The 12,453-nt window shown below is 36.1% G+C and overlaps 1 protein-coding gene across 1 annotated transcript; it reads left to right on the top strand.

The window, feature by feature from the left end:
• The first annotated feature begins 630 nt into the window (after positions 1 to 630).
• LOC122061099 lies at positions 631 to 5,527 on the top strand. Its single transcript, XM_042624285.1, has 5 exons — positions 631 to 1,139; positions 2,917 to 2,981; positions 3,063 to 3,123; positions 3,529 to 3,675; positions 5,083 to 5,527. The coding sequence occupies exons 1-5, from the start codon at positions 866 to 868 to the stop codon at positions 5,208 to 5,210; spliced, it is 675 nt and encodes a 224-aa protein (XP_042480219.1). The 5' UTR covers positions 631 to 865; the 3' UTR covers positions 5,211 to 5,527.
• The last annotated feature ends 6,926 nt before the right edge of the window (positions 5,528 to 12,453 follow it).

Genomic DNA, 12,453 nt, shown 5'->3' with positions numbered 1-12,453 from the left:
TATTGGCTGAGATCGATCCTGAAATTTGGTCGATTTGAGATCGGGTATCATATATAAGGAGTAAAATTGTCAAAGAAACCTAATTTTTTTAATGAAAAATAGGTTTAACATTGATCAAATCCGGACCTATACAGCTGATCCCATATCAGTATTGTATCGATATCAGTCAGTCGAGACCAATACTAATAACTAAACCCTTGCTCGCTAGTCCTACAGAAGCACTGCTTGCTGTATAGAGGCTTTGACCTGGTGGGGTTATGATCACTACCATGGAGCACCATTTTTCCTTAAATAATAATAATAATAATAATAATAATAATAATAATAAATCTTTTTATATTTTTCTGAGTCAAGTTTTTAACTCTCCGAGTCAAGTTATGATTTGAAGACCGTAGGAACATCAAAACCTGATTAACGAGTCAAAGAGAGCAGCCTACCAAGAGAAGGATAAAAAAGGAAAGTGGGGGTGGGAGATGAAAACTTCCATAGGTTCAATGGTGGGGGTTGAGTAAGGTCGAGGCAAATTGCCCACAAACCAGAACGGCCCTTAACCTAATCGAGTTGCGATTACAGGGTTCAAGCAACCGGAATCGGAATCGGAATCGGAATCGATTTGAGGGTTTGTACAGTTTTTACTAGGGTTCGGGCGATTCTGGCCATGAAAAACAGTTGGGAATCGTCATAGCACTTATCTAGAAATCTCAATCCCTTCTGAAGCACACTCCAATGGTTGCCACTTAATTTTCCACCTCTATGCTGACATGTACAATAAAACCCTTTTTTATCCACACAAACCCATAAAGAAGAAGAGGAGAAATGGCCGCTTTCGTGGCTGATTTTTCTAGTTCCTTCAAACAGTTCACAAATGGAGGCAACAGCTGTTCAGTCTGGGTCTTTTCTCAAGCTTACAAAGCCACTTTGCTTCTCAAATTTTCCATCTTCAGCTTTCTTCCATTCTCAGAATTCTATCTTTGCTTCTCATTCACTACCCACTTCTTTGGTCTTCAAGTGCTCTTCAAGAAAGATGTTGCAATTCCAGCCTATAGAAAGACAACGGAGGAACCTCACATCTTTAAATGCGTCGGATGCAGAAAGTCCTTCATCAGATAACGTGGAGAGATGGCTTCTTGAACCTGTAGGTGTGTTAGTATCTTATGTTTCACCAAAAATTGCAAACTGGTTGGATTATATGAATGTTTGCTGCATTTTTTTTTTCTTCTTTTGTTTTGTTTTTTTTGGTTAGGTAAGTTATATCCTGAATTCAAGGTCGAATTCCATTTGGGCTTCTGAGCTTTCCCTTTTGCTTTAGAACCAATGTGGGAGGTTGAAGTCTGTTTGTGAAAATATTTTAAGGATTGCCTTGGTAGCTTTGAATTGCCCCCCTCCTTTCAAAATCATTTTACTTAGTTAAATGTTACCCAGAACCATCTGGAGGAAAGTGGGGAGGGAGGGAGGGAGCATTGGGATATTGAAGAATGTCTGTTACAAAAAGAACACAGGTTCCGTAATCTGAGTGCAACTATAATAATATTTCATTAGTGATATTTTTTTTCTTAATTTTTACAGTTGAAGATTTTAAATTCAGTAAATCCCCAGATTTTTAATGCATTTTTACTCTGATATATATTTTTTTCCCAGAATAATATCTGACTCCTTTTGTGTTTTTGATCTCTTATGGCATTAGTAGCAAATGGTATTAGCAGTTTCAGTTCCATTGTGGCTGTAAACTTGGAAGCATATCTTTTTATCGGATGGATATTGAATATTTGAGAATATAAACATGCGATTTTTACCTTTGTATTTTTCACATATGTAGGATAAATTGATATATGGGTGTGCTGTAGTCATGCCTTTCATATTGTTTCATGGAATATCAAAGCATACTTTTACCATTTTCATAAAGTTTCACAAAAATCCCCAAAATTTCTGCATTATTTCCCTGTTTTGATAAGTTTCAGTGCAATCATCGCCATTTTCAATATGCAAAAGGACTGACGCCTACACTGAAAATGATATTTCAGACCATGTTTGTAGTTAAAGACTGTTCTGAGTTGTTACTTATTAGTGAAGAACGTGTCTATAATTTCCTTCCACACGATAATTTGTTCCTTCATGGGAACATTCCAGCATATGATACTGAATTATGGTAAGGTGTTCACATCTACTCTATTGTCTGTTTCGTTAGTTTAATGAAATGAAAATATGCCAAGCTTTAGATGGGATTCAAACTCGGAAGGGGGAGGGGATATTAGTCGAACCAGGTTGGGACCTTAGATACAGAACTCGTGTGGATTGGATAATCATGACATTGTACATTATCAGATCCATATTTGGCATGTAGAACATGAGACGTGTGTGAACTTGCATCCTATACCAAAGTTTCCTACACTTTCTTAGGTTGTTGTGGTCATAGACAAAGGTTGTATGGATATTTTATGGGATCTGTTCCAAGTTTGACTTGGTTCACGTTGATTTATTTTATATAGTAGCTATTTTCTTGAGAAATATAGTTTAATGAAATATGGTTTTATTTGCAGAAGATTAGATGTTCTCCCATTTTTAGTTTCTTCAACAGTTGACGAATGCTTGAGTTTCTTAAATAAATAACATTACAGTTATGGACCTTTCTTATAATAAAATAAAATTTAAGTTATGTAAGAGGTGCTTGTTTCAAAACTACTTAAATTCTGCAAGCATTAAGAGTTATGGGTTTCAAAGCATTATTTTCTGTCTCATTGTGTATGTGTGAGTTTGTGGTCGTCCAATCTAATAATTAAAGTTAATTCAGGGAAAGTAAATAGAACTTCTGCAAGAGGAAGGGCAAGCACTTGGGGAATCTATACTTGAGCACATATTACTTTTCCTTGGAAAATCTTATATATTTCATAATCCATCAATTTATTTATCTTGGTACAGGAGATGGAGATTCTAGGCACGTCGGTTTCCAAGTTCCAATGCCAGGTGCATTTGAGATAGCATCTGTAAGTACTTTCTATTTTCAGCTTATAATATTTTCATGTGATGGACTATGTGAAATGGTCATTTTTTTGGTCACTCTGCAGAGTGTTGTCACTGTTGGCCGTCTTCCTGATAAAGCAGATATGGTGATTCCCGTGGCAACAGGTATAACATGATCCTCCAAAGTCATCAATGTTTTGTCAGTGTACCAATATTTTGACCCAGCGCCTCCTTGAAACAAAGTTTAGCTGATAGGACTTTCTCTTGACTTGCAGTTGACCACCACACAAAACTACTAGATAGTCTGGATAGTTGAAATCTCCATGTTGCATGTTCCCATCATCTTTTTTAGAATATGCAGATGATGGTGACACCTGTCCATTGATTCAGTTTTAGTTGAGTTCTCCTGGGTCGCATTTTGTCCTGATTGGTTGATGTATACAGCTCATATTCTGCACGTTTGTATCACAGAGTACATATTCATGACTGGTGCAATACGGACATGAGACACTTCCACAACAGAATTTACTATTTGTTCAGCAGGGCTTACTTTTTCTTTGATATTAACAGTGTCTGGTCTGCATGCCCGAATTGAGAAGAAAATGGAAAGTCTTTTGGTTACAGACTTGGACAGCACAAATGGAACATTCATTGATGGAAAGAGGCTCAAACCAGGTGCAGTCAGCACTGCACCACCTGGCAGTTGTATTACATTCGGTAACTCATCTTCTAGTTGCATCCACCAACATTTCTTCCTCATGTTTGCGCATTTGTCCCCAACAATCATAACATATGAGTACTTTCCATATCATTAAGTTGGGAAACAAAACTTTTTTCTTGGAAAAATCTTTCATATGTGCATTATAAGCATACTATTTGTGAATTAGCAAACTATAGTTGATGGTAACCCCCACACAGCCCCTCAATGGTTTGAACGGGTAACTGGAAAGAAAGAAAGAAAGAAAGTACAGCTAGTTTGGGAAGAAAATAAATACCTAGCCTTAGACAGGAACTAGTTAGAGTATCAAAAGGTTAAGTGAAAGCACAGTGGAGTATAACACCAAAACAGTATAAGGCCCATTCCAATCCATCCATAATTGCAAATAAAACGCTGGTTTTGAAGTACTAGCATCTGGTTCTCAAGTGAAGTACAAAGTGGAGTTTTTTATTTTCTGCATTCAAACAACTCCAAGGTATACCCTAATTTGAATTGGGCCTTATTTTTTTGGTGTTTTTAATTTCAAACTAAATATACTTGTCAAGTTTATAGGGTGCAATACTGCAATACCCTGTTCTGACCTGATTATATGTGTTTCTTTCATTGCCTATAAAGGCTCTAGAAACATATTCTAATCTTTGTCTTCAACCCAAAAAGGGGTGAAATGCTGAAAGGAAAAGCCTTTGCTCAAAATTTTGGGCAATATATTTTGTGAGAGATATAAAATAATTTAGAAGTTTTAACTGCACTAAAGTTTTAACTGTGTTCTGACATCTCAAATTATACCCAATCCAGAACTGTATTTTTCCCACCCCCAAATTTACTTTTTGTGGTGGCATTCTTTGATGTATGAAACATTAAGGATAGTGGTCCTTGCAAGATTCTACATATTACAATTGGATGGTTTGGATTGGGAATGTTGGTGCAATGATTGTGGGTCATAGACTTCTTATGCATCTAATATGTTAGCCCATAAAAAATGACCTGGAGGAATTTAGAGGTGGGCCATGTTTGTGGTGTATCATTTTTTTTAGTGCAATGGGCCCACGAGGAGACATACAAGGGACCACAGAGGAGTCGAGGAAAGGACCCACCGAGAGGCCAGAACTTTTTTTTTTTTTTTTTGGGGGGGGGGGGGTGGAAGAGGGCTACACCTTTTTGGGAAACTGGAAAGATTAGAATTGTTCTGTAACTTAGGTGCCGTCAATGGGACTTGATCCACTGACCATGTCCCTGAAGCACTCTCCAAAGGGAGAAGTGCCAACCACCTGCAAGCCCTGGATCGGTGTCTCGTTAGGTTATAAATTCTGTTCCTCTAATAGATGTTAATCATGTTTAAGTTGTTCAACTAATATTTGAATTTCCATATTTACTGAGATTAGTGGCTTTCTTTTCTGTGGTCTAAGGGGATACCCATCTAGCGATGTTTCGGGTTTCAAAGCTTCAGAATGTGGACCCTTCAATCAAACCAGGAGAACCTGAGGTTAAACTAGAGGCTGACAGCCCTGCAAATAATCCAGAAGCTACAATTTAAAAAGCCAGGGTAGTATCCTGAGAATTGAGGTCAAATAAAACATATCTTTTTCATGATTGTTTGGGGAAAATCTCTGTATGTAATCAATAATGTTTAGAATGTAATATTTTTACTAATGTTGTTCATTCTTTTTTGTGAAATTGATTGTTATAGTTGAGTTGTGGAGAGAAATTAGTGTCTGAAAGTGTAATTTCGCTAAATTGTGTACCCTTTAATTCTCTGCCATAATTTGCGCTTAAGGACAGTATAGAGACAAACAAGTCGACCTCTTTTTTTCTTTTGTTGAAACTTGAAGAAAGTTTCTATTTTTTTTTTCCCCCTTCCTCCCCCCTCTTTTTTGGTGCTCATACAAGTTCCTTGATAATGAAAGACACTTGATTTCTTTGAAATATCTGGTTGGGCCAAATGGGTAAATCATGGTCTGCAGCATAAATACACAAGACACATGCACACACATACATACACACCAAGTTAAACTGGTGATTACAGTTTGCATGATATGGTTGTATCAGAAATTGCATGAATGCCAAGTCACCATGTTTGTTGTTTGTCAAAACACTTGAACGCATTTCATGAATCTGTTCTGTTGCTAAATTCATTGCCATTTCTCTGACCTGCCATTTCATGCATCTGTCCTGTTTCTATTTTGAGTAAAGTAATGTTTGCTACTGACACTCCTATTCTTATGTGAAATGTCAATTCCAATTTCCTTCTCTATCTTATGCATTATCATATGGAAAGTTCGCTGTCGAAAATATGGCATTGCTACATAACACAAGTAACATTATTTATGCCTTGTGCTATGCGGCTATGCCTATATGATAACAGTCTTATTTATGCCCGATGCTTAGTTTAAGATAACAGAATGAAATTGTTACTTTCTTTGAAGATAATCTAAATAAGCTGCAAAGTGAAAATCCTGTCATTTTCAGCAGTGATGGAATTTGACACTACATTGATACTCCGATACTGCTACAAACACAAACAGCTCTTAGAGGTTTTTATGTCATGATTTACCTTTGAACAGCATTCGCTGTTAAAAGTTTGGGGTGGGGGGAGAAGATGATAAAAGCACTCACTGAAAGCAAAGCTAATTTACATTTTCTATCATGTTATTGAACTCAAGCAAATCTATCCTACCCTTGTCATTCAAGTCATAAGTTGTAATAATCTTCTCACAGTCCTCCACACCTTTGACATGTAACTTGTTCAGGACATGCTGCAACTCATTCGCATCTAGATATCCATTTTGTTCTCATCAAACACAGAGAAAGCTGTTTCCAATTCTTCAGTACTCATTTCCAACAAAACGAAAGCACTTTGCAGAACCCAGCAGTTTCTACATTTTCCATCCTCTGGACTCTCACACATCTCACCGCACCAATTATTCTGAGCTTATCCAAGATGGCATCAATCCATCTAACAAACCTTCATATTTCCCAGAATACTTTAACAGTCTTGATTTATTACCCGTGTGGTAGAGAGAGACTCTCTGACCAAATATGTCAATGTTGGTGTTGATAAACCATGCAAATTTGGTATAGAACTGTTGGAACTTGACTAATCTAGTAATGAAACCAGAAAACAGCAATGACCTAACAAAGTTGAAGATTGAACTGGCAAAGAGACTTGTGGTGCTGCCATGATTGGTGAATGATAAAAAAATGGAGTTTAGGTTGGAACATCTACTCTTCCACTATATATTGTTAAGAGGAGTGGTGGTTGGCAGAAGCATGATGGTATGGTAGAATGTGGATGAGGAGTGAGAAAGTTCTGTGTTTCCCCCATCATTTTTAAATGATTTGATATTTATGGACTGGCTTCTTTTGTAGTCTGAGCCAATGGGGCATGTGTTGAAGTTATCAGAATGGTATCATGGTAAATAAAGTGTTCGATGATGATTCATCATTTGCCAAAAGAAAATTCTGACTTGCCAAGGACATGAATAGTATGCTACTTGAGTGTGGACTCAGGTCCAGCCATTCTGCGGTCTTCCCAACCCTGAGTCCCTGACACAGTTTGTAGACTGAAAATCCAAGCCCAAGCCCAAGCCCAAAAATGACCAGGTGGGCTTAGACCTCTAGTTGAATCTGTAGATGGGTTTGGATCCCATTGCTTGCTAGGTTTCAATGTAACCAATTGCTGCGAGGCAAATAAATAAAGGATGTAATGGCATAACCTTATAGGATCTACAGATTTTGGTAGGTAAAGTATATCTGGTCGGTATGACTAGATAAGCTTATTTGGTTGGTCTAAAAACTTGCCATGTGGCATGTTAGATGGGGTTTAAGTTTTGTGGACAGATAAAGTCTTTGCGGAAAACAGTGTCTTAGACACATAGAATGCCGTGGTGAGATCATTGAAGATTCCAAATCAACAAACAAGATCAAAGACTCTACTTTAACGGCCAAGATAAAAGATTCCAAATCAAAGGACAAGATCATCCTCAACTTTCGGGGCCAACAGTACTTTCAAAAAGTCCCCTGCTTATATGTTAGCTCAAATGGCGTTTGTTAAATGGTAAAATAGAACTTTGAAAATCTAGGATTATGGGAGAGTGACACAATAGTGGTCTAGTACCGTACGGATGCATGGACTTACATGGGGATGCATGCCACCAATACACAAGGGAGGTTGAATCTGTTTATGAAAATTGATAATTGGGATATTTGAAACCATCCACTATGTATAACAACAGTTGGAATTGCAAAATCATTTTTAGGTGGCCCGCTACTAAGATAAGCATATCAACACTGGACCAGGAAGTGAATTTTTCCCATTTTGGTAATGTTTTGGTATTGAAATTTGAGTTCAATTTGAGGGTGTTTTTTGTTTGCGACCCATTTTCATCTCACAGCCAATTTTGTTTTTCCTATTCTCTTACAATCTAGTGGAAGGACTTCCTAAACAGTCCATCATTTTGAGCCACTTAGATGGATGATTTGGCAGTTCCAATGGTTGGATAGAGAGGACATGGTTTGGATTTGCCACATTAAAATTTTAAGTACAACTCAATCAATTCCACCGTGTATTGGTATGCTTCTGTACGATGCTTTGACCACCATTATGTTCTCTTCTATAATCTTAGATTTTGGAAGTTTTATTTTGCCACTTGGCAAATTCTGATTCGATTGAAACTAAACATGTGAGCAAGGGAAGGGAACTATGAGTCTATGTGTCCATAAAATTTGGGTCTTATTTAATCTATCATGTGGCAGCTTTTTAAGATTATTTAGGTAAGGGGACCAGGTAGGAAACCTTTGTCCTTTTATTAAAAAAGGCCCATATGAGCTTAATATATTGGAATCCCCAATGCAACAGGTTGCAACATGACATGTTCAAAGGATAGATTCTTCTGGTCTTCTGGGTTAGTTTGTATAAAATGAATGAAATGAGTTTTCTTTTTCTCTTTGGTGGAAGGAATAGGGGTGGGTGAGGTGTCATGTTTTTTCCGCATAAGATGTATAGAATCTTTATTTCCTCTACTTTATTGTTTGCAAAGTAGTTTTCCCACATGGTTGTTTAGGAAAGAATCTTCTTAACTAGCATGATTAGTTTTGCCATGTGAAAGACTGATATGACAATTTTGATCGTTAGATATCGAGAGGATTGTCTAAATAAGCTACGCGTCATACCATGGACCGACCGGAACTAACCTAAATTGATTTTAAAGTGTGGATGAGCTAATCAGGGATGAGATGGACTGGTCAACCCAAGGATGGTTTAGTGGGTTGGATAGACCAATAGAATCAAAGTATCAAACCAGCGCTGGGTGTATCCCATGCTTCATCAATAGCTTCATTGGTAAGAAAGGATGCCACAGCCGATATTGCCTTTGTGCACTAATGCATGTATGTCACTAATAATTTTTGTTCTTATTATTTACTTTTGGGTTTTCTTAACTGACCTATGAGTTAAGAAAACCCAAAAGGGATGGGATCTGCTTTATCTTCCCAGCTGATCTAAGAGCTAGGACTTTATTAGTTCCCAAACTTTAGCTTAAAGAATTATTGGGAACTGCTTTTTCTTCAAAGCTGATCCAAGAGTTGAAAAAGAAAGAAGAAAGGATTTTATTTTTTATTACCAAATTAATTTTAGTTTAAAGAATTATTGGACTGATTACTCTTATCACTTGGCCAAAGGAAGATTAAAGAATTTAGTCTAATTAAAAAATTGGGGAAAAGAACGCTACTTAGTTGTGAAGGCCCTATGCCTACACAAAGGGGGGAAGGGATGAATGATGCCACCCCTTTGAAATTTAAATAACATGTATCCTATTGATGCCCCCATGTGCCCTCTTTGGCCCTCACACTTATACAAGAGCAATGCGACCAAGGTGGTGTTCTTCCCTAAAAGCTATTAGGTCCTTCAGGTTTCACATCCAATTAATCCTCTATTATTTGCCAATGGCAATAATTTGCATATAAATGGTGGTAAAACTAGATTATGAGAGCGAAGAAACTTTCTTTTATTATTTGCCAATGTTAGTAATTAGCAAATGGTTAATTATGAGAGTGAAAAGAAATTTCTTCCTTAATCATAAGGATCCATCTAGAAAGTACAACGATGAGAATCAAAATATTATCATTTATGTCATATACAATTGATGTTCACACTAATCTAACATACCTAGTTAACTAACTCACCTAGTCATTCATGGGTCATAACAATTAATTTTGACTCTAATCTAATAAATGTAACCAATCAATCCATATTCTTTTGATCAAACATGCTTTTACTCTTTTTGATCTTTTAACAAACACGTAAGGACATACTTCATTTATAAAGAAAGATTTATTTGGGTTGATTATTTGATATGAGATTATTCATTTTAATTTTATAGTTCATTAATTATTGACCATGGAAAAATCTAATATAAACACTAATTTGCCTTGATTGTGTGCTTGATGAAACCCTCCTCTTTTTGAAGAGAACTATCTACATATCAACAAGGATTAAAAGAGATAAAATATATGAGACGGCGTAGGATAGAATGTGCACTCCAATATCTTGGGGATCTTTTTTCCTATTATCTTGTTATTGATATAATTTTTCTGACGAGATCATGTAATTGATACGATTTTTGATGAGATCATGTGATTGATACATTGATTTGCTTTATGAAAATCTTATGGGATGTATGATGGGGATTAAGTATTTTAACCACTATATTGCATTTATTTTAAACTTTTAGTTTGAAGATTTCTTTTTTAAGTAATTTGTATTTTAGATGCTATTATTGTGTTTGTTGAAAGATTTACATGTTTGTTACATACTTTTTTTTTTTTTTTTCGTTTGGTGGTAATTGAACTTACTATGATTTCGAGAATGTATCACCAAGAATTAAAGTAGCATTTTTTTAGCGGCTTATATGAAAGTAAATTTTTCTTCCTAGCTGATCTAAGCGTTGAAAAGGAATTATAAAAGGGTTTTATTTATTTACTTACCTAGTTTAGCTCAAAGAGTCATTGGGTTCAAGAGCTCGTTATTTTTGGCTAAAGAAATATTAAAGAATTTGTTCTCATTAAGAAAGGAAAAAGATTTTCTCCAATGTCAACCATTTATCTCATACAAAATATTTTTATGGGGAGGCAGCGAGTGGCAGTGAGCATCCAACGACTGGGGTGCATGCCAGGGCCCTCCCAACCGTTGGATCCTCATTGCTAGCCATGGAGGATTTGAGTCCATTTACCTCCCATTCATCAAATAGTTTGGATGATTTGGAGACGCAATCTTAGGTGTTGGCAAGTGTTAAGATACATGTTCAAGTCATCCCAACCGTTGGATGGGTGGGAGGTAAATGGTTGGAAGCCCAAATAGTCCACACGTTGAATATGTGGGAGGTGGTTAAAAATATTGGGTGCAAGAGCTCGTTAGTTTTGGGTGAAGAAGTATTCAAGAATTTGGTTTCATTAAGAAAGAAAAAGATCCTCTCCAATGCCAACAATTTATCTCCCAATCTTTCAATGATTGGAATGATTTGGACATGTATCTCAGGTATGTGTTCAAGTCTTCCCAACCATTGAATAGGTGACAAAGATAAATGGTTAGATGCCCAAATCGGAGAGGAGCCAAAACTATTAGGTCAACATCCACTTAGTGCTTTCTTATCTGCGGCCTATGGCTATAATTTCCATAAATGGTGATAAAAAGTAAAACTCGATCATGAGAGTGAAGAAATTTCTCTCTTTACTCATAAAGATCCATTTAAAAAGCCCACAAATGGGAATCAGGCTCTTCATATATGAATGAAGTTCACACTAATCTGACAATTCTAAGATAACTAACAGATCTAGTCATTCATTGCTAATAACAATTAATTTTGACTCTAATCTGATAACTATAGCCAATCAATCCATATTCTTTTGAGCCACCATGCATGCTTTTCTCATTTGGAACTTTAACAAACATATAAGGACATTCATTACTAATGAAAGATTTAATTAATGGGTTGAAATAAAATTACTTGATATTGTTGGAGTATGATGTGTTGTATTCCTTTGTTTGCATTTGTAGATGAATTCCAGAGTGCCATTAAGATGCCCAAAAGCCCAAGACTTCAAGACTAGGACAACTCGGCTCATCTTGCATGTATTTATCTTTGCTACTAGAGTCTCAACGGACTGATAGATCTATGGCGGGAGTTCGCGGATGATAGCATTCTGAAGAAATTATTTTTAAGGCTTCTATGAGTATATCACTAAGTTACTTATATAGAGTTTCATTATAAATTTGTAGAAAAAGGTTCTTTTGTTGCAATCAATCTGAGAAAAGCATGAAAACGAGCGAAGAGCGATAGTAACCTTTATATAGCAATAGTAAAACATATCATTTCATGGTGAATATAGATATGTAATCTTATCGAATCACGTAAATCTTATCGCATCGTATGATTGTTTGTTATTTTCATTCTTTTCTATAATTATAAAATTACTTCTTTTGATATCATAAGTAATTCATTTATGACAAATGAAACATAAATGGTAGTCTAGCTGAATTGTGTAGCTGATGAAACTACCCTCCTATCAAAGGAAATTAATCATCTAGATCATGACGACGTCCTATCAAAAAAAAAAAAAAAAAGGATTTTATAATAGTGATGTTGAAGGGGTCATAGTCAAAGCGGTCACTGTATGCTATCAGACAAATCTCAATACCAACTAATCTAAATTCAAATATTTAAGTTTTGAAGTGTTTGTTGAGTTCAATCAATGCTGCCTTATCTGAGGGAGACTGGTTTGTA

This window comes from Macadamia integrifolia, chromosome 14 (genome assembly GCF_013358625.1).
Source record: "Macadamia integrifolia cultivar HAES 741 chromosome 14, SCU_Mint_v3, whole genome shotgun sequence".
NCBI lineage: Eukaryota > Viridiplantae > Streptophyta > Magnoliopsida > Proteales > Proteaceae > Macadamia > Macadamia integrifolia.
Note: the sequence above shows the minus strand (reverse complement) of the source record. Positions and strands in the feature narration are given on the sequence as shown.